At 42.0% G+C, this 23755-nt stretch overlaps 1 protein-coding gene across 1 annotated transcript in view; it reads right to left on the bottom strand.

The window, feature by feature from the left end:
• Window positions 1–23755, bottom strand: part of LOC125462658 (polymeric immunoglobulin receptor-like) — a 66968-nt gene that overhangs the window by 22698 nt on the left and 20515 nt on the right. The window contains exons 6-8 of the mRNA XM_059653211.1: window positions 20629–20817; window positions 15314–15467; window positions 544–873 (exon numbers count right to left, since the gene is read on the bottom strand). Coding sequence (XP_059509194.1) covers window positions 544–873; window positions 15314–15467; window positions 20629–20817 — 673 coding nt within the window. The remainder of the gene's footprint in view (window positions 1–543; window positions 874–15313; window positions 15468–20628; window positions 20818–23755) is intronic.

Below are 23755 nucleotides of genomic sequence, written 5' to 3'. Positions count from 1 at the left end.
ACTACATGAATTGCTCATTCAGAGATTCAGTGTATTTATGGTGGGCTGAATAGCCTCTTTCTATCGTAACTATCCTGTAAACCTTTATGTACATTGCTATTTTTGTGTTCTTTTCTCACCCTGGTCTTTCTTCATGCAACAATAACACTGTTCCCTGTTTACCTTTCAAAGTTCAATTCTGTGGAAGGTTCTACCTAAAACGTTATCTGTTTCCTCTGCACAGACCCTGACTGTATATCTGCTTTCTAATCATGTAGCACCACCAGTCAAATATGTGGGGTGTTGATTTATCTTCCATACATAATTTCGGTCCAATAAATCTTTATTTTCTGAAGAAGAATCTGTTTCTCTCTCCACAGATGCTACCAGACCTGCTGAGTTTCTCCAGCGTTCTCCATGTTTGTTTTAAACATTTTTTATAAATTCATCAAATCTGAGAACTTTTTCTGTTTAAACAGGTTGCTACAACAGTGAATTGTTCATTTATTGGAATTCTTACATTGTGCTTGAAGTCAATAAATGGAGATTAATAACCCAGCTTACCTGTGAGAACATTCAATTTAACACAAGTCATTTCATCTTTGCCCACCCTTGTTATCCCACACCAATACCATCCTGCGTCTTCCAGTGTTAATTGCTGCATTTTTACTGAAAATATTCCAATGGTTTGATTGTCCATAATGAACAGTCTACTGGATCTTTCCTGCTGTACTTCTGTAGTGGATGCCAACACGGTGCATGAAATACGCATATTTCCTTTACACCAATACTTCTCAGAATTCCAGTTACTTGCTATGTTGTACTGGCAGTTCACAGTGATGGTCCCTCCTAACCTTCCGTTCACCTCGCTGGGTGCCGTGAGTCCATGCGATCCTGACAGGGCAGAAAGAAATACGCTGCACTAAAATTTGAAAAATGCATGGCTCATGGAATGTCACAACCATTGGTCATGTAGCTCAGAGGCTCTTGTGAAGCAATGGTAACGTTCCTATCGCTGTGCTGGGAGATCCATATTGAAGTTAACACAGAGCCAATAGCCTAGTGGTATTATCATGAGACTGTTAATCCAGAAACTCAGCTAATTTTCCAAGGACCTGGGTTCAAATTCCTTTATGGCAGATGGTGGAATTGAATTCAGTAATGAATCTAGATGTATAAGGTTGACCATGAAACTATTGTCAGGGGAAAAAAAGCACTTGTCTGGTTCATTAACGTCATTCAGGGAGGGAACTCTATCATCCTTGCCTAGTCTGGCCTTCATGTGACTCCAGACCTGCATCACGGTGGTTGACACTTAACTGCCCTCTGGGCACTTAGGAATGGGCAATAAATGCTGCTCTAGCCAGAAATGCCCAAAACCTGTCAGTGAATAAATGTCCCACCTGTTGCTGGGGTGTATTGTCACATGTACCAGCAGATTGATTCACAACTGCATTTTTATAATCTGATTTATGGTGAGCTTGACAAGATCTCTAAATGGCTATGGTGGAAATTCCCTGACTGGCCTTGCTGAAATGGTCCTGTTACATGTTGAATTTCTAAGTCAGCTTATTTCTTACCTTGAAGTGAATGCATTGTTTGTATTATTCAGAGGAACACAGATCAGTATGCATCATTTGTAAGTTTCACTTGTTTTTCTTTTGGTGCAGTATTCAATTTGAAAGCTTTATTAATTTGGTTACATTCAGCCAGACGCTCTGTTCCCATATACATGGAAAATTGAAAGCCAAATTATTTTTTAAAATTGACTCATGCCTTTGCTCGATATAACAAAATGTGGAGGTGGATGAACACAGCAGGCCAAGCAACATCTTACTCTACTATTGAACTCAATAGCTATTTTGTTTTGTAGAGGAAAGACATGTGAATAGGTGAGTATTCTGTCAAACTAATTTTCATTTGTTTTGGGTGTGAAAAAGGCAGTGACTGGATTAAAATTTTGTGCCTCATTCCCATTGACAAGTGGGTCTTCACCGTGTTCCCTGAGGCTCTGAAATGGACTGCCAGAAACTTGATATCACTAAGGCCCTAATGCAATTGTAGACTTCCAATGGGTGGCACAATTGTCACATAATTACCTCTTTGGTTTGGAACTTGGTATTGAGTAATCATAGAGTCATACAGCACGAAAACAGACCCTTCAATCCAACCAGTCCATGCCAACCATCATCCCAAACTAAACTGGTCCCCCTGTCTACTCCTGACCTATATCCAGCCAAACCTCTCCCATTCATGGTCTTATCCAAATGTCTTTTAAATGTTGTAATTGTACCCACATCCACCACTTCTTAAAGGGACTAAACTAAAGAAAGATATTCTGGCATTGGAGATAGTCCAGATAAGAGGCTTCGGTTGATGCCAGGTATAGAAGGGGAAACATTGAGTAGGCCTTGCTTATACTATAGTGTTGGAGTTGAGGAGAATGAAAAGTGACAGTATTGAAACATGCAAGGTTCTTAGCACACATGATAAAAACCGAACGAACTGCGGATGCTGTAAATCAGGAGCAAAAACAAAGTTGCTGGAAAAGCTCAGCAGGTCTGGCGGCATCTGTGAATGAAAAAAGGAAGGAAAAAAATGAAAGGGCACCGGACCCGAAACATTAACTGTTTTTTCCTTCACAGGTGCTCCCAGAGCTGCTGAGTTTTTCCAGCAATTTTATTCTTTGCACCCTTGATCGGATAGATGACATGAGTCTGCTTCTCCTTTTAGGCAAATCCAGGACCAGATGGCATAATCTCAGAGTAAGAATTGGCCCACATAAGAGAGAGATGAGGCGAAATTTCTTCTTTCAAAGGGGAGTGACTCTTTGGTATTCTTTGCTGTAGAGCCGGGTTCATTAAGTACATTCAAGACAGAGACAGGTTGTTAATCAGTAATGGAATCAAGCATTACAGGGAAAAGACAGGAAAATGGAGTCAGGGATTATCAAATCAGCTGTAATCTCATTGCAGAGAAAACTCGATGGGCCGAACAGCCCACTTCCCTCCTATGTCTTATGGTCTTATGATGCAACCCACTCAAAGTAATGAGAAAGGGGATTTGAAATGTTGCTTTTCAGATGAAGTAGAGAATTAAAGCCCTGTCAAAAAGGTCTGTCAAATTCTTACCCACCACTTCCTTGGCTGACATTCTTCAGTGATCCAACCAGCCGCCCTTCACTGTATAAATAACCTCCACCAGGCTGCGCTCTACAATAGAGATGTCAAGCCTCCTGACCCTGCTCATCAATGACCTGCTCAAAACACATGAGAAGTCACGAGAAATGCACTAAGCTTTGGACCAATTCCATCAGACAGGAGACAATATTCCTTTCCCCAACTCCCACCCACCTCTCCCCTACATCCTGCCCAGGGAAATCAACCAATAAAGAATCTACTTTGTTGCACAAGTGAACTGAAACTTAAACTGACAGACAGCAAATTTTACATGTGACTCCATCATTTGAAAGTGCTAATTTGCTTGTTATGAAAGTTTGGTTATAACATTGGCTCAGCAATGATGATGCAAAGTGCTAGACTTTTGAGGAAACGAGAGTTCACAAAAAATGAAATTAAAGGGAAAATGCTGGAAATAATCAACCAGTTCATTAGCATCTATGGACAATAAAAACACTGCTGAATATTTTTGGATGCGGAATCTTCATCAAAGCTAAAATAGATAAGTGGTATAAAGGAATTTTCATGTGATCAACAATGAGAAATAAACAAAAATGGGTAAAACCAAAGAAGAATAGAAGCAGAATGAAAAATAGATGAGGCTCATTCAAATAAAGCAGCAAGGTGGTTCCGTGGTTAGCACTGCTGCCTCACAGCGACAGAGACCTGGGTTTGACCCACCCTTGGACAACTGTCTGTGTGTAGTTTGCACATTCTCCCTGTGTCTGTGTGAGTTTCCTCTGGGTGCTCTGGTTTCCTCCCACAGTGCAAAGATGTGCCTGTTAGGTGGATTGCTAAATCACCCATAGTGTCTAGGGATGTGCAGGCTAGGTGGATTAGCCATGGGAAATGCAAGGCTACAGGGATAGGGCAGGGGGATGGGTCTAAGTGGGATTCTCTTCAGAGGGTTGGTGTGGATGTGATGGGCTGAATGGCCTGCTTCCATATTGTAGGGATTTTGTGATTCTAATGGATGACAGCGCACCGACAAGAATGAAACAAAGGATTCTACGCATTATTTGACAATTATTTGCCACTTTGAATACTAAGTTTACTTGTCATATACATTACAGTGATATGCTTGACTGCCTTGCTGAATTTGATGGTAAATTAACATCAAGCTTAATGAACGTTATTATTCATGTGAGCTTATTGATCATTTGTTATGGAGCTGATTGTCCAAGCTGTTAGATACTTTACTCTTCTCAAATTAGTGTCTTCAAAATCATTAGTAAACATTAAGCATTATACAAGTAATTGCTTGGTAGTTTAGAAGTGAAACATTGGAGACTCGAAATTGAAGGACTGGAATGTAAGTTTGCAAATCTTGAAAGGGGGTGATACTTTACACAGTAAGAGAGTGGGTGTTGATTGCTTGGGTCATGGTTGGCATGGAGGGACAGGAACTGTTAATTGTTAATCTTAGCTGATGACAAGATCAGACGTCACACAACAGTCCAACAGGTTTATTTGAAATCACAAGCTTTTTTAGCACTGCCCCATTGTCAGGTGATGAAGGGGCAGCGTTTCAAAAGCTTGTGATTTCAAATAAACCTTTTGGACTGTAGCATGGTATAACATGGTGTAGAGCTGGATGAACACGGCAGGCCAAGCAGCATCAGAGGAGCAGGCAAGCTGATGTTTCGGGTGTTATGTGACTTCTGACATTGTAGACAACAGGCCAACACCAGCACCTCCACATGGCCGATAATAAATTAATTTGTCAAGGCATTGCATTGGGAATCCATCACAGATCGCTGTCTCCATAACCCTTTCCTATTGAATAAAGAGCTAGAAGTGAACATACTGGAAAAATAAGGAAAAATAATTCTGACATTGCCTAAACATTTTTATATCTTGTAATTAACTATATTCCACAAAGGAGCATAGGCATTTTTAACCATTAGACGGGCATACTGTTTACGTCTGGTTTGAGGGACGTAACTCCATTCCATGAGTTACCACTGTCAGTACAGGGATTGATTCCACACCATTGTTATTCTGCATCACATTCTAGCCAGCTGAATGATGGGTGGCAAAGTGGCTCAGTGGTTAGCACTGCAGCCTCATAGCGCCATGGACCCGGGTTCGATTCCAGCCTCGGGTAACTGTTTGCGTGGAGTTTGCACATTCTCCCCATGTCTGCGTGGGTTTCGTCCGGGTGCTCTGGTTTCCTCCCACAGTCCAAAGATGTGCAGGCTAGGTGGATTGGCCATGCTAAATTGCCCATAGTGCTCAGGAGTGTGTGGGTTATAAGGGGATGGGCCTGGGTGGGATGCTTCAAGGGGCGGTGTGGACTTGTTGGGCCAAAGGGCCTGTTTCCACACTGTAGGGAATCTAATCTAATCTAATCTATTCTGACATCCCAATCCATTGGCAGACACTATTACCTATCAGTTATCAATAAAAAACTGAAACAAAAACAGAAATCGCTGGAGAAACTCAGCAGATTTAGCAGCATCTGTGAAGAGAAACAGAGTTAACATTTCAAGCCCACTGACGCTTCTTCAGAACTGCAACTGCCACTTAGAGATAGTAGGAACTTCCGATGCTGGAGTCTGAGATAACAAGGTGTAGAGCTGGGTGAACACAGCAGGCCAGGCAATACTAGAGGAGCAAGAAAGCTGATGTTTTGGGTCAGGTCCCTTCTTCAGAAATGGGTAAAGGGAAGGGACTCAAATAAACAGAGAGAGGGAGAGGCGATGATGGAAGGAGGAAAGAAGAGCAGATGGACAGGTCAAAGAGGTGGGAATGGAGCCAGTAAAGGTGAGTGTAGGTAGGGATTTGGGATGGGAGGTGGTCGGTTGCGGGGGTGGAGATGGGAGAGAATATGGACAGGTCAAGGAGGGAGGGATGAGGCTAGTAGGTAAGAAGTGGAAGTGGGGGTTTGTCGGTGAGGTGGGAGGAGCGGCTTGGTGGGAGAAAAGACAGACAGGTCAAGGAGGCGGGGACAAGCTGGCTGGTCTTGGGATGAGGTCGGGGGTGGGGAGATTTTGAAGCTTGTGAAGTCCGCATTGAGACCATTGGGCTGCAGGGTTCTCCTTCTCCCCACTAAGCAACTTTCAGTACGCTTTGAAAGTCTGCCACTCATGAAATATCAAAAAACGAAATTAATAAAATTACAAGTTTAGGGTTTTGAAAATAATGCTGCAAGTTCTGTGGGAAAAAGTTTGTTCTAAAATGCTCTTAGAAATGAAATACTCTAAAGCAATGTATTTACATTCTATACCCAAAACTGATTTAATAAATAGCTTGTTTGTTTGCAGAGTGTGAGTTATTGTTGTGCAAATCATTCAGAGTGCATTCCGGGCAGACCATTTCCTGGCCATGAATCAGAACATTAAACAAGCCACAAAGTTCATTGACTTTTATTAAGTTCCATTTGATAACAAATAGCCTGGATCTGCCCGCTCTTCAAAATGTTGGTTCCCTGACTACTCTTTTCAGTATGTTATAGGTTTAAAAAAAGATCTAATTTTGCTTGTGTCATGGAAAATCATCGAATAAATTGAGTAAGAACAACTCGTATTTAAATATGTCCTTTGTGCAATGGCTTAAGCTCAAAGCAGTTGTATTATCTACAGGCCACTGACTATGGCCTGTTTTTAGGTGTTGAACTGTATTGGCCTCAGCCCACTTATGGTTCTTGCAGCATGCAGGCCCAGTCCACATTCTGGAAAAAATAAAAGCACTTACAACTGATTTCTCATTCACAGCTACGTCTTTGAGCTTTTTGAGCCAGAGTTTCTGAAAGCAGTTAAGTTGCAAACTAACATTTCTGTTTTCTTCCTACCAGCTGGATGCTCACTGGAGTCTTTCTCAGCTTCTAACCTGTTTTTCTAAACTAAAGTATCTTGCATCTTTCTCTTGTCTTTTTGCTGCTGGTGAATACCAACCATTGCAACAAATAAAACATATGCAACAATACAACACACACCTTACCTCATGAGTGGCCATAGCTGTTAGATTGAATGCTGCAAGTGAATTCTAAGGCTTTTTAAAATGAAGTACCTTAACTTGCATCCTCCACACAATTCCGTTGTAATAAATAATGCCAACATTTTAGCAAATGATTTAAAAGTGGATATTGTGGATTCTGAAGGTCTGAATTAAAATCAGAAAACGCTGGAAACTCGTGATGGGTTGGGCAGCATCTCGAGAGATAGAAGAGGAGTTCACAGAGATAATAGGAACTGCAGATGCTGGAGAATCCGAGAAAGCCAGGTGTGGAGCTGGATGAACACAGCAGGCCAAGCAGCATCTTAGGAGCACCAAAGCTAACGCTTCGGGCCTAGACCCTTCATCAGAAAAGGGGGAATGGGGAGAGGGTTCTGAAATAAATAAGGAGAGATGGGAGGTGGATCCAAGATGGTTAGAGGAGAAGATAGGTGGAGAGGAGACAGACAAGTTAAAGAGGCGGGGATGGAGACTGTAGAGGAGAGTATAGGTGGGGAGGTAGGGAGGGGATAGGCCAGTCCAAGGAGGATGGACAGGTCATGGTGGCGGGATAAGGTTAGTGGGTAGGAAATGAAGGTGCGGCTTGAGGTGGGAGGAGGGGATAGTTGAGAGGAAGAACAGGGTAGGGAGGTGGGAACGAGCTGGGCTGGTTTTGAAATGCAGTGGGGGAAGGGGAGATTTTGAAGCTTGTGAAATCCACATTGATACCATTGGGCTGCAGAGTTCCCAAGTGGAATATGAGTTACTGTTCCTGCAACCTTCGGGTGGCATCGTTGTGGCACTGCAGGAGGCCCAGGATGGGTATGTTGTCTAAGGAATGCGAGGTGGAGTTGAAATGGCTCATGACTGGGAGGTGCAGTTGTTTATTGTGAACCGAGCGGAGGTGTTCTGCAAAGCGGTCCCCAAGACCCTGCTTGGTTTCCCCAATGTAGAAGACGCCATTCATGCTAATACATTGCATGTAACACAGAGCACCTTCATCTTATACAGCAGCCTTTTGTGTGGCACCTTGCTGAATTCCTTTTGGAAATCTAGATACACCACAGCTACTGGATCCCTGTTGTCCACTGTGCTCATAATGTCTCCACAGAATTCCAGTAAGCTAGTTAAACACGACCTGCCTTTCATGAACCTATGCTGCGTCCGCCCAAATGGGACAATTTATACTGAGATGTCTTGCTATTTCTTCCTTGATGATAGATTCAAATATTCTCCCCACTACAAAAGTTAAGCTAACTGGTTTATAATTCTCTATCGTTTGTCTGCCTCCTCTTTTGAACAGCAGCGTCACATTGGCTGTTTTTCAATATGCTGGAACTGCCCCAGAGCCCAGTGAATTTTTGAAAATTAGCACAAGTGCCTTTGCTATTACTCTCACCATCTCCTTGCCTGGGATGCATTCCATCAGGTCCGGGAGACTTGTCTAGCTTTAGCTCCATTGGCCTGCCCAACACTACCTCTTTTAGGATAATGATCGTGTCTCAGTCCTCACCTACCTTAGTATCTTTGTCATCAATTACTGGCAAATTATTTGTGCCCTCCATGGTGAAGACTGACACAAAAAACCTGTCCAATGCCTCAGCTATTTCCTCATTCCCCTTATTAAATCCCCCTTCACACCCTCTAAAGGACCAATGTTTACCTTAACCATTTCTTTTCATTTTACATATTTATAGAAACTTTTGCTATCTCTCTTTATATTCTGAGCTATTTTACTCTCATAACCTACTTACTTTTCTTCATAGTTTTTTTTCTGTTGATGTTGACAGTTTTCCCAATCTTCCACTGTCCCACTGGCCTTTGCCATTTTGTATGCCTTGCCTTTCAATTTGATAGCCTGCCTTATTTTGTTACTCATCCGTGGCTGATTGCCCCTTTTCCGACATTCCTTCCTTTTCACTGGTATATACTTCTGCTGAGCACTTTGAAAAATTGCTTTGAAAGTCCTCCACTGTTTCTGAACTGTCCCGTCGTAAAGTTTTTGCTTCCAGCCTACTTCAGCCAACTCCTCCCTCATCCTATTGTGGTCTCCTTTGTTTAAGGATAGAACCCTGGTAAAGAAACAACCGTACTGTGATTGCTCCTTCCAAGAAGATCCCTGACTATGAGATCATAAATGATTCCTGTCCCAGTACACCAGGTGTACGGCAGATTGCTCCCTCATCAGTTCCATTCCATACTGTTCAAGACAATGATCGTGATTACATTCAGTTAACTCTTCCACTGACCTGGTTTGACCAATTGACATGTAAATTAGAATCCCCCATGGTAATTGCCATGCCAGTTTTGTAGGCATTAGTTATTTCTTTGTTTAATGCCCACCCCAATGTGATGTTATTATTTGGTGGCCTATAGCCTATGCCTATCAGTGACCTCTTCTCCTTAGAATTTCTAATTTACACCGAAACAGATTCAACCTTATTCTCATAGAACCCATATCATCTCTCACTACTGCCCTGATGTCATCCTTAAATATCAGAGCTACACTACTTCCCTTACCTTCCTGTCTGTCCTTCTGAATAATCTGATATTCCTGGATATTTAATTCCCAGTTATGACCATCTTGCAACCAGGTCTCCATAATAGCTATCAAATCATACTCATTCGCGATGATTTGTGCCGTTGACTAATCTACCTTGTTTTGAATGCTACGAGCATTCAGGTAACTTTCAGGTGCCTTTAAGCTAGTTTTAGTACCATCTTTTTGAATTCTAACATTTCTGTTAATAGAGTTGGGATTAAGGAACTTGTTCCGTTTGGAAAGATGTCATTAATGGAGTGCCACAAGCATCAGTCCCAGACGATCAATAATTTACCATCTATACTAATTACAATTATTTTTACAATTATGTTTTACAATTTATACTTCCTGCTTAACACTCAAAGCCACAATTGTCTGCAAACCTCTTTGCTGATCAAATCTAGTCCACAAGCTGCTCTGAGCAAATTCCTCCATATAGAATAAAAACCAAAAGAACTGCGGATGCTGTAAATCAGGAACAAAAACAGAAATTGCTGCAAAGGTTCAGCAGGTCTGGCAACGTCTATTGAGAACAAAGTCAGAATTAACACCTAGGGTCCGGTCACCCTTCCTCGGGATGGTTCTGAGGAAGCCGAAATGGTCACTGATTTTTTCCTTCACAAGATGCTGCCAGAACTGCTGAGCTTTTACTGCAACTTCTGTTTTTGCTATTGCAAACAGAACTTAGTCTTTCCAAGGAGGTATCTCCAGACAGAAACTGGTCCAACTCTCACTTGACAAAATCCAACAAACAGCATCCAATTTCATGTGAATTCTTTAACTCATTGGCCCTTTTTACTTTAAAGTTGGAGTGTATTCACAAGTTAGCTGTAACAAGGCTGTCCACAATGCCACTTGAATATATAGCTCTTGACTTTGTGACTGCCAGACACTAAACATCAACAGAAGAGCTAAATACTCAGGGAGCTGTCCTTGGCGTCAGGGCTGCATTATGGTGAATATAGTACCAAGGGCTCACTAGAAAACTCAGCTCAATGATGGTAAAAAGAAACATTCTCTGATGACCAAAATTAATTCTGGCACAAGAAAATAGTTGTGCTAATCAGAGGCTAATTATTGCAGATCTTGCTGCTACGTTGCTGCTGCTTTGATTATAGTGACTTTGCTGCTGGGATTATAGTGACTTTGCCTTTCTCTATCACTAAGTTCAATATCCATATTTTCTACCAGTAACACAGGCACTATTTGCAGCTTGTTCTGTAACAGCTCACCAAGTGAGTTTGATAATACCTCTTTGCACCATAACAACTACAAGAAAATTCATGGAAACAACAGACCATGCACCACCTTGCCTTGGACATTTGGTCATACATTGATAATAACTTGAACGTCCTACACCCCACCACTGTGGGAGGATGATTACTATGAATTCTGCCAGATTCAAGGAAAATTTCTCAAGGCACCTACACTTGGATGATGAATCCAAAATTTATGATGTTGTCAACATCCTGAAACAAATAATTTATCAAAATGTACAGGCAAAAATATCATCAGGAAGGAGTCCTGCTACTTTCCCTGCTGTTTGTTGCACTAAGCATGGAAGATTCAGTTATAGGTTTCAGTTATAGATTCAGTTATAGTTGCAGGGGCTGGAGGTGGTAGGTGATAGGACGGAGATGTTAGTTAGCTCAGTTGGCCATATGTCTATAAAGTGGTCCAGTACAATGTCAATGGCGCATGTTCAATCCTTGTAATGGCTGCACAGTTCAAGCAGCCCTGCTTCCTCCTCACTTTATAGAGTCATAGAGGTCTACAGCACAGGAAAAGACCTTTTAGCCCATTAAACAAGAAACAAAAACATGGAGCGGTGGAATCTGGGAGTGAGACGCAAAATCAGAAATTGCTGGAAAAACTCAGCAAATTGGGCAGCATCAGCGGAGAGAAAGTAGAGACAACATTTCAGGTCAAGTGACCCTTCTTCAGATCCTCTGCAGTTCTGAAGAAGGGTCAGTGGAGCCAAAACATTAACTCTGCTCTCTCCACAGAAGCTGCAAAGCCTGCTGAGATTTTCTAGCATTTTCTGATTTTGCTTCAGCCCATTGAGTCTGCACAAGTCACAAACTATTCTAACCCCATTTCCCATGCCTTGGCATCATAAGTGCATGTCTAAATTCTTCTTAAATGTTATGAGGGTTTTGCTTTTATCTTTAAAGGCAATGAGTTGAGATTCCTACCATGATCTGTATGAAAAAACTTTCCTCACATTCACTTTGAGCCCCTTGCCCCAGATTCCTCTACCAAGGGGAAATATTCCTTCCTGTTGACTCCATCTATGTCCCTAATAATTTTATAAATCTCAATTATGTCTCCCTTCAGTCTCCTCTGCTCTAGCTATGTATAACCAATTGTCTCTGTCCAATGGAAAGAGATGTCTATGTCCCTTGTGGACAATGGGCACTTAATTGAACAATTTTTTGTGAAAGTGGGTTGTAACAATTTCTGTCTGTGCTATCCAAGTATATGATCAATTCAGATTCAGATTGCAAATTATTGATTGCTTAACATATGCAAATTTATCAATACTCTGTTGTTAGTTTCATCAAATTTCATAGAATCCCTATGTTGTGGAAACAGGTCCTTCAGCCCAACAAGTCCACACCAACCCTCACAGCATTCCACCCAGACCTATCTCTGCATAACCCACCTAATCTACACATCCCTGAACACTAGGACAATTTAGCTTGGCCAATCTGCCTAACCAGCACAGTTTTGGACTGCGGAAGGAAACCAGAGTACTTGGAGGAAAGCCATGTAGACACGGGAAGAATGTGCAATATCCACATAGACAGTCACTGGAGGCTGGAATCAAACCCAGGGCCCTGGCGCTGTGAGGCAGCAGTGCTAACCACCGAGCCACCGTGCCGCACTATTTATTTTCCCGGCGTACCAGATCGCTGGGTCTGAAAAGACGTAGGTTCATTTCTCCACTGTATAATAGCCTGTAGTGATACATTTGATCCCATTGGAATTCCATGGGCCGGCAACACTACTCAGAAAGGTTAGGTGCTGCGTCTATATCAAACCAACTGAGGTATCTTGTTGGACACAAGTCTGCAAACTGTGACATTGTTGTTGATCTGCAGAGTACATTCCTGGTCCCAGAAAGGAGGTTTAAAAAAAATTCTTACTTGCTACAGCTTTAGTCAACTGAGGGCTCTCTTGCCTACCCTCCAGATGAATAGCTCTGCTTCAAAAAAATATATTGCAGTGCCAGGTAGTCAGTTCTTTATATTATTCTTTGATTGGATGTAGGTGTAGCTCGCTGGAGCAGCATTTCTTGCTTGTGCCTAATTGTTGTTGAGTTGGTGGTGTTGAATTGCCTTCCTGAACTGCTTCAGTCCACAGGAGTTGGTATGCCTACACAGCACATAGGGAAGGGACTAAGATAACAAAGTGTGAAGCTGGATGAACACAGCAGGCCAAGCAGCATCTTAGGAGCACAAAAGCTGATGTTTCGAGCCTAGACCCTCCATCACAAATGGGGGAGGGGAAGACGGTTCTGAAATAAATAGGGACGGGGGGAGACTGTGCTGGCTTTCCCAAGTGTAGAGGACTCCTTCCGGAGGGACCACTCTCTCCGGGACTCCCTTGTCCGCTCCACACTCCCCTCCAACCCCACCACACCTGGCACTTTCCCCTGCAACTGCAGGAAGTGCTACACTTGTCCCCACACCTCCTCCCTCACCCATATCCCAGGCCCCAAGAAGACTTTCCATGTCAAGCAGATATTCACCTGCACATCTGCCAATGTGGTACACTGCATCCACTTTACCTGTTGTGGCTTCCTCTACATTGGGGAAACCAAGCGGAGGCTTGGGGACCACTTTGCAGAACACCTACGCTCGGTTCGCAGTAAACAACTGCACCTCCCAGTCGCGAACCGTTTTAACTCCCCCTCCCATTCCTTATACAACATGTCCATCCTGGGCCTCCTGCAGTGTCACAACAATGCCACCCGAAGGTTGCAGGAGCAGCAACTCATATTCCGCTTGGGAACCCTGCAGCCTAATGGTATCAATGTGGATTTCACAAGCTTCAAAATCTCCCCTCTCCCAAATGCATCCTCAAACCAGCCCAGTTCATCCCCACCTCCCTAACCTATTCTTCTTCTCACTTATCTCCTCCTCCCGCCTCAAATGGCACCCCTATTTCCTTCCTACTAAACTCATCCTGCCCCCTTGACCTGTCCATCCTCCCCGGACTGACCTATCCCCTCCCTACCTCCCCATCTATACTCACCTCTACCAGCTCCATCCCCACCTCTTTAACTTGTCTGTCTCCTCTCCACCTATCTTCTCCTCTATCCATTTTCGATCCGCCTCCCCCTCACTTCCTATTTATTTCAGCAGCCTCTCCCCCTCCCCCAATTGTGATGGAGGGCCTAGGCCTAAATCGGCAGCTTTTGTGCTCCTAAGATGCTGCTTTGCCTGCTGTGTTCATCCAGCCCCACATTTTGTTTTCTCAGATTCTCCAGCATCTGCAGTTCTTATTATCTCTGATACATAGGAAGGGACTTCCAGGATTTGACCCAGAAACCTGAAGGAACAGTGATATGTTCCAAGTCAGAATGATGTGTGGCTTGGAGAGGAACTTAAAGGTAGTAGTGTCCCATGCCTCCACTGCTCTTGCCCTCCAAATAGTGGAGGTCATGGGTTTAGAAGATGCTGTAAAAGGAGTATTCATGTCCCCAATAACATCTTCACCTGAGATGGCCCACTTTGAAGGGTCAGGCACAGGATTTGCCCAACCCGCAGTCCCTCCTGACAACTTCAACATGCTGCTTAAAGAGAAACAGAAATTGTTGGAAAAGCTCAGCAGGCCTGGCAGGATCTGTGAAGAGAAGTCAGAGTTAACATTTTGGGGTCCAGTGACCCTTTGTTTGGACATCCCTCTGATGCAACAAACGTTGGAAGATGATGAATCTGGCACAAATTACAACTGTGCCTGCTCCAGTAGCAGCCAAAAACCATGGGAACATATCAACTTCTGCAAACAAAACCTCCAAAACGTCTCTTGAAACTGGAAGAACCAGCGGAATCTTGAAAAGCAGAAAGTATTTAAAAAATTACAATGAGAAGGCTTTTTGATTTAATAGCAGCTGATTAAGAAAGTTCGTAATGATCACGTTAATCAGATTTTTCATAGAAAATCTAAGTGACATGCAGAATAAAGCTGACAAATAAAAGGCCAAGAAATCCTTGGCTTGAAAGCCAGAAAAAAAAGCCCATCAGTACTGTAACAATTCTGTGATCCTGTGACATGAATCTTTGACTTGCAACAGGCAAATGCTGACCACATTCTCATAGTTATTTTAACAAACGCATAACACCACTGGCTGAATGAAGACACTCATTATGTCTTAATCATTAACCGTCCAATGTTGTTGTAATTTCTTCAATTGCAAACTGATTATATGAATAATATTCTCCCGTCTATTGAATATACACTAATTATCTTCTGGCGTTGTGAAAATCAAACTTTACGGAAAGCATCAAGCTTTCAGAGCACATCTCTATATAGCTATTCACAATAAAACATTGCACATTCTGTCAAATACAAGTAGCGTTTAAAACAGAACCTTTTTTTAACAAATGCCTGAAGAGAAACATAAAAAAGTAATCTCTCGAATTTGGATTCAGTCCACTTGTTTGCTTACCCGATAATGAAACTGCAATGAGGATGATAATAAATTCAATTACTTTCATGATTAAAAGGGTCTGGCCAATATTGTGGACAGAATGCCTTATGTGCGGTCTGGTTTTACTCTGAATCTGTGGTCTCCTTCCTGTCTGAAAGACAGAATTCATGGACTTAGCAATAATGAAATGTTTGCCATAGGTTGCGCAAAAGCGCTTGCGAGGTTATCTATTACACAAGGTAATGCTGTAAATGTCATGCCATGTTTTTAGTGATTTCAGACTTTGTCATATCAGGTGATATTCTAAAATTTGCTCGTTTACATCTGATATCCGTGTTTTGCTGACCCAATCACAACCAGTACCTGCCTTCAAGTTCATGCATAATTTGAATCACTGTTACATCTCAGCACGTTTGGAAAGTAAAATTAAAAGTCACGTATTCTGAGCGGGTGTTTGTAAAGGTTTAATTTAATAAAGAAAAAAAATGCAGTAATTTCAACAAGAAATAAAGTCGTCGCACAAATATGATAAAGAAACAGATATCTGGGAGTTAGCAATCCTTCACCAACCACATATTTAAATAAAAAAAAATGTATTAGCATACTATTAGTACCTCAGTAAACACATCTGCTAAATTGTTTATACTTTACTAAGTTTGTTGAATTTAACCATCCTACTTCAAAAGTCAGAAATTGTTATACAAGACATTTCTAAACAAATCGTTTGAATTTGTACAGTTTTACTTCAAGATTGGCAGAACAAATAGGATTCCAAACTTTCATTTATACAGTTGCAGTCTGTAATTTTGTTTAAGTGTCTGGGAATAATTATTCATTACTTCAACTCAGTTGAAGTTTATAGCACATACTTCATTATCTCCCATAGCATTTCTCTAAAATTTCACATCATTTTACTGTCTTCCATCCGGTTAAATTGATCAGAGTTAAAGGTGAAGAATATGTTCAGCCTTAGTATTGCTGGATAATAAATTATAGATTTATAAATTATAAATTCTCAGCCTCTGGTTGATTGTGTATTTGACACTGTACTTGTTTCTTTTTCACAGTACTACAGTCACATTTAAGGTTTGAAATAAGTTCAGCTCAGTAATTATTGACCAGTTGGGCGAAGGGTTGTTGACAACAAGGACCAAGATCATAATGTAAAGCAAATTCTACTTAGTAGTGATTTACAGAGATGCCAATAGGCTGTGAATCCTTGAATGTTGGCACACTCCAATTATGCCAATTGCTTTCATTGTGTTAACGACATTGAGCTAGATTTTGCATTCAGTGTAAAGTCATGCAACCAGACATTGGTTAACCACTAAGAAACAAATTCCCACTCTTTATACTGTACCCGATGCGGCTTTCTCTACATTGGGGAAACCAAGCGGAGGCTTGGGGACCGCTTTGCAGAACACCTCCGCTCAGTTCGCAACAAACAACTGCACCTCCCAGTCGCAAACCATTTCCACTCCCCCTCCCATTCTCTTGATGACATGTCCATCATGGGCCTCCTGCACTGCCACAATGATGCCACCCGAAGGTTGCAGGAACAGCAACTCATATTCCGCCTGGGAACCCTGCAGCCATATGGTATCAATGTGGACTTCACCAGTTTCAAAATCTCCCCTTCCCCCACTGCATCCCTAAACCAGCCCAGTTCATCCCCTCCCCCCACTGCACCACACAACCAGCCCAGCTCTTCCCCCCCACCCACTGCATCCCAAAACCAGTCCAACCTGTCTCTGCCTCCCTAACCGGTTCTTCCTCTCACCCATCCCTTCCTCCCACCCCAAGCCGCACCCCCAGCTACCTACTAACCTCATCCCACCTCCTTGACCTGTCCGTCTTCCCTGGACTGACCTATCCCCTCCCTACCTCCCCACCTACACCCTCTCCACCTATCTTCTTTACTCTCCATCTTCGGTCCGCCTCCCCCTCTCTCCCTATTTATTCCAGTTCCCTCCCCCCATCCCCCTCTCTGATGAAGGGTCTAGGCCCGAAACGTCAGCTTTTGTGCTCCTGAGATGCTGCTTGGCCTGCTGTGTTCATCCAGCCTCACATTTTATTATCCCACTCTTTATATTGTGGGTTTTCCTTTTTCCAAAGGCAATTTAAACACGATGTCAGGTCAAAGGGTTCTCCAAGAATGCAGCAGCAGTGTCAGAAACAGAGGAGGCACCCAATCCTTTAGGTGTATTCTCACACAAAAAAACCCCCCAGGAATTTAAAAGCACTCAGCCGCTTAACTTTTATTTCAAATAAGGCTGTTGACTTGCTCGTCGAGCTGGCTTGTTTTCGTTCAGATATTTCATTACCATGAGAGGGGACATCATCAGTGAGGCCTCCACTGAAGCGATGTTGTTCTACACCTCTTGGAATTTGTATGTCGGGTCTGTTATGGTGACTATTGTCATTTCTGGTTTTTGTTCTGTATGGGTTTGTATATGGCACCATAACGGACCTGAGAGAATAAATTCCAAGCAGAGTAGAATAACATCGTTTCATTGGAGGACTCACTGATGATGTCACCCAGTATGGTGATGAAATATCTGAATGAAAACAAGCCAGCTCAGCGAGCAAATCAGCAACCTCACCCACAACCCGAGCTACAGATCTTTGCTGAAACTATTTTTTAAAATTTCAAATGTTTAGACAGCGGAATAAATGATTATTATTGAATTTTGATAGACGTTTAAATGTCACTATTATAAAACTTATGTTTTTTTTTCTGTTGAAAATTTGTAATTCCACAAATTTAAAATTGGCTTTAAAGGGCCGGTGATTGATGGTATTTAGTAAGAAGTACAAAGTTTGTATGGTTGTTTAAAACCCATCTCACCAACCAAAATGTAATTTTGTCAGGAACAAAGTGTGGATGTTGCTGATTTACAGCATCTGCAGTTCTTTCGGATGTTATGTAATTTTATTCGGTTTTCACAGAGAGCCCAACATCTCAAAAGTGAAGCTGTTCATTTGACCATTTGCTTTGGGATTATACACTGGGCAGCTGAGCAGCTCACTTCATGGAGAAGCATAGAATCGTTAACAATGATTTCTGGATTTCCGTGTTGCCCTCTACCTGCGTGGACTCCAAAATTTGTTGTAAGTTTCAATGCAGTAACAATGAAGAAAGCTGACAGATTTGTCAACATTACTACTGCAAAATTCAAACCATAAGCATCCTCATCAATTGTTATCTGGATTAATCACTAACCTTACACGAAGGTAATCCTAAACTGGTTCATCCTTCATGGTTGCTGGACAAATGTATCTACACGACATGATGCTGAGTCGTGGGGAAATTCTTTTCTACCCTAAATATATTAAGAAAATCTAACATTGTTACATTTTGCAGGGTTTACACCTTAAAACTAATCTGGAAGATGTTGTTTAATGTAAAAATAATCAGGTGCAAACTAGGATATTGTTTTTGCCAACAAACCTGTGAGTACTGCATGGGGTTTAGGAAACAAAACAGGCAGTTTCACTCCATGTGAATCTTGTCCCACTCTGTTTACTTGCATTGCATCCTATCAACAAGCCTTCTGTTCATTCATTTAACTAGCACCTCCTTAAAAACATCCATGCAATTCATCTGAGTCACTTAATGTGCTAACAAATTTCATATTCTCACCATTCAATAGCTCATAAATGTTCAAGTTTTTATTTGCAGATGCCTATTATGCTCAAAATATAAATTATTCCATCTTCTCCTGTTCAAATGTGGATTTACAGTCACAATTACAATACTCTAGATTGGTTTCAACACCAGTCAGTCCCAATTGCACTATTCTAGAGTGAAGTTAACATCAGTCAGTTCCAATTGTAATATTCTTGGAAATCATTAGCACTGCTCCTAGTCACACAATATTATAGAGTGGAACAAGGGCCGTGCGCAATTGATCATTGCTCCATTATGCTCAATACTCTGGGTGTCTTTAAAAAAGAATGTAACCTTGACAACAGGATTCTATTTGTTACATGCTATCAGTGTTAAATAAAATCAGACAAAACAGCAGTAGTTTCAATGGTGGTAAGCGATAAAGCATTATTGTAAGCAATGCTGTTTGACAGCAATAATTCTGTATGAATTGTACAGAAAGAATTATTGCTACTTCACACAGAATTTTAAAAAATTTTAAAGGCTACCTTTGCAGTATTTCACCCAAGAATAGTGAATAGAAAGGAAGGAATTACAGTTGTATGCATTGTCCTGTCTTGTTCTGGTGCTGTAAATGTCTGAATATCACAGTCACAGGACAGAAGAATATAAGATTTGCCCATCAACATCTGTGGTTCACCCATCCATCCATCACTGATAAAAGCAGACTTGCCCTTTTAGTTTTCTCCTGGCTTTGATAAAATGGCCAGCATTTTACCAGAGTGAGGATAACTGCATATCAATGCTCTCTCTAATTTTTCAATGTTGCTTGCAGCCCTTTGACATTTCTCTGCAGCCATGTGCTTGAACACTTTAGAGGGAACATTGCTGGCAAGTTCAGTAGGCAGTAATGCTGAGTATAATGTTGCAGGTTATACGTTCAGGGAAACATGAGAGGCCATTCACCTCCCTAACCGGCTGTGCCGTTCAATTGAATCATGGCTGATGACTCTTAGCTCCAGCAACTTCCCATTCTTTCTTTGATTAAAACAGCATAAGGAACTAACCTGATTCACCATGTTCATTGCCAGTTCACAACAATGTTTCTTAAACTAAATTGTTAAACATTTCAAAGAATATTCATTTGCCTACTTATAAGTCAGGGTAGAATTCAAACTTTATAATTGTTCCGCATAAAAAAAATTGTGAATCTCAATTGTGAGTGTTTAGATTAACCTCTACCTCAATACCTTTTGGAAGATATAATTCCATATTTCCACCCCACTCACCACTTCATTTAAATAACTGATTCATTGAAAAGTAACTAAAGAAAAGAGCTAAATCAAAAACATTTGCTCAGAAATTCCCAATTCTAAATTTAATATTCTGCTTCCTTGCCCTGGCCAACAACTCACCTACTAGCTGGCTTCCCACACCGCTCCCCCCCTAAAAAAAAGACCTGTTCCCAACCGTCCCTCTGACTTGAGGAAATAGGGTAGACAGCGAGACAAAAAAAGGACACCTGACAACAAGGATTCACACCATTGGCAAATATCAGAAAAATTCAGGAATACTGCATGGGGTTTTTCCAATATGCACTAGCTGGATGTAAGGAGGCAACTTATACTCATACCCTATTGGAACAATTTACAATTTACAGGAATATCACTCTTCAGAAAATGGGTGGAAGGTAGCTTGCAGATGCTCTGATGGAAGAACATTACTTTTTGAATACAACTGTTGAATACTCTGTTGGTTCTGAAGCAGGAGGCTCGGCAACAGCTGGCTTGATTGCGTCCTGACTGTTGGAGGTTTTCAGCTTTTCGAGGGCAGCAGATTCGTCCTGAGGATGATTATTGGGCTGAATCGTCACACTGGCATAGGTAACTCCTTCTTCCAACTCCTTTGACAACTGAAGATAAACAGTTTATTATGTGGTTGAGGAAAACAAAGGGATGAGTCAATTCATTATAAAAGCACATGAATGGAAAGGTCAGGTGTAAAGTGACCTCTTCTATTTTAGATAATATGCTCGCTGTAAAAAACTCTCAGTAACTAAGCAGGGAAACTGCTCCTTGTGTTAATTATTAACTTTGTTTCTGGGAAAAGTATTCCATTTCAGTGTTAATACTCAAGGGATCCTGGGCAAGGTGTGTTCAATCTGCACGTGGAGGGTCCCCGGTTCAAAGACTGGTCAGAAACCATGTTAAAACTTGGACATCCACGTACGGGTAAAGGATGGGTTACTCTCCTTCATTGGGATCTGGGGATACATTGTTAGTACCCAGCCTCTGGGTATAGAGTCATAGAATTGTACAAAATGGATAAAGAACCCACGCTTTGGTTCAACTTGTTGGTGCCAACCAAGCATTTCAATCTGATCTAGTCCCATTTGCCAGCATTTAGCCCATATCCCTCTCAGCCCTTCCTATTCGCATACTCATCCAGATACAATTTAAATATTGTAGGTGTACTTCCTCTGACAGCTTGTTCCATACATGCATCACCCTCTGCATGGAAATGTTACCCCTTAGGTCCTTTTTAAATCTTTTCCTTTCTCACCTTAAACTTATGTCCTCTATGTTTGGACTCCCCACCCTGGGAAAAAGACCTCAGCTAATTGCCCTATCCATGCCCCTCATGATTCTATAAATCTCTATAAGGTCGCCCCTCAGCTTCTGATACTCCAGCGAAAATAGCCCTAGCCTATTCAGCCTCTCCCTATAACTCAAACCCTCCAGTCCTGACAACTTCCTTGCAAACCCTTTTTGCACCCTTACAAGTTTAACAACATCTTCCCAAAGGCAACCAGAATTGTATGAGATATTCAAAAAATGAATGTTCTGTATAGCCGCAAAATTATATCCCAACTCCTCTACACAATGATATGACCAATGTACCAAACAATTGCTTCATCACCACTTTCAAGGAACAATGCACCTGCATTCCTAGGTCTCTTTGTTTGGCAACACTACCAGGTCCCTACCTGTTGACTGTATAATTACTGCCTAGGGTTGCCTTATCAAAATGCAATGCCTCATATTTATCTAAATTAAGCTTCATCTGCCACTCCTCAGCTTATTGGCCTGTCTGATCAAGGTCCCAATTGTACTCTGAGATAGCCTTTTTCATTGTGACTAGATGTGACTAGAAAAGTCGATGAGGGTCGAGCTGTGGATGTGGTGTATATGGACTTCAGTAAGGCATTTGATAAGGTTTCCCATGGTAGGCTCATTCAGAAGGTCAGGAGGAATGGGATACAGGGGAACTTAGCTGTCTGGATACAGAATTGGCTGGCCAACAGAAGACAGCGAGTGGTAGTAGAAGGAGAATATTCTGCCTGGAAGTCAGTGGTGAGTGGTGTTCCACAGGGCTCTGTCCTTGGGCCTCTACTGTTTGTAATTTTTATTAATGACTTGGATGAGGGGATTGAAGGATGGGTCAGCAAGTTTGCAGACGACACAAAGGTTGGTGTCGTTGACTGTATAGAGGGCTGTTGTAGGCTGCAGCGGGACATTGACAGGATGCAGAGATGGGCTGAGAGGTGGCAGATGGAGTTCAACCTGGATAAATGCGAGGTGATGCATTTTGGAAGGTTGAATTTGAAAGCTGAGTACAGGATTAAGGATAGGATTCTTGGCAGTGTGGAGGAACAGAGGGATCTTGGTGTGCAGATACATAGATCCCTTAAAATGGCCACCCAAGTGGACAGGGTTGTTAAGAAAGCATATGGTGTTTTGGCTTTCATTAGCGGGGGGATTAAGTTTAAGAGTCGTGAGATCTTGTTGCAGCTCTATAACACTTTGGTTAGACCGCACTTGGAATACTGCGTCTAGTTCTGGCCGCCCTATTACAGGAAAGATGTGGATGCTTTGGAGAGGGTTCAGAGGAGGTTTACCAGGATGCTGCCTGGACTGGAGGGCTTATCTTATGAAGAGAGGATGACTGAGCTCGGACTTTTTTCATTGGAGAAAAGGAGGAGGAGAGGAGACCTAATTGAGGTATACAAGATAATGAGAGGCATAGATAGAGTTGATAGCCAGAGACTATTTCCCAGGGCAGAAAAGGCTAACACGAGGGGTCATAGTTTTAAGCTGGTTGGAGGAAAGTATAGAGGGGATGTCAGAGGCAGGTTCTTTACACAGAGAGTTGTGAGAGCATGGAATGCGTTGCCAGCAGCAGTTGTGGAAGCAATGTCATTGGGGACATTTAAGAGGCTGCTGGACATGCATATGGTCACAGAGATTTGAGGGTGCATACATGAGGATCAATGGTCGGCACAACATTGTGGGCTGAAGGGCCTGTTCTGTGCTGTACTGTTCTATGTTCTATGTTCTATTGTCTACTGTACAACCTATTTTAGTATCATCTGCAAATCTACGAACCATATCTCTGATATTCTCATTCAAATCAAATACATTAATGACAAAAATCAGTGGATCCAGCAATGATCCCTATGGCTCCCTAATAGTCACAAGCCTCCAGTCCAAAAGCCACCCTCCATCACCACCCTTGGTCTCCTAATTTCAGGCCAATTTTGCATCCAATTGGTTAGTACCTCCAGGATCCCATGCGATCTAACCTTGCTAACCAGTCTACCATGCCTTGTTGAACATTTACTGATGTCCATGTAGGCAACATCTATTGCTTGGTCTTCTTCAATTTCTTTGCCATCTCTCTGATAAAGTCAATCAAGTCAATGAGACATGATTTCCCACAACCAAAACACAATAATTATCCCTAATCAGTTCTTGTCTTTCCAAATGCATATAAATCCTGTCCCTCAGAATTGCCTCAACAACTTACCCACCACTGATGTCAAGCTCACCAGTCTATTGTTCTCTGGCTTT

The sequence above is a fragment of the Stegostoma tigrinum genome, chromosome 21 (assembly GCF_030684315.1).
Source record: "Stegostoma tigrinum isolate sSteTig4 chromosome 21, sSteTig4.hap1, whole genome shotgun sequence".
Lineage (NCBI taxonomy): Eukaryota > Metazoa > Chordata > Chondrichthyes > Orectolobiformes > Stegostomatidae > Stegostoma > Stegostoma tigrinum.
Note: the sequence above shows the minus strand (reverse complement) of the source record. Positions and strands in the feature narration are given on the sequence as shown.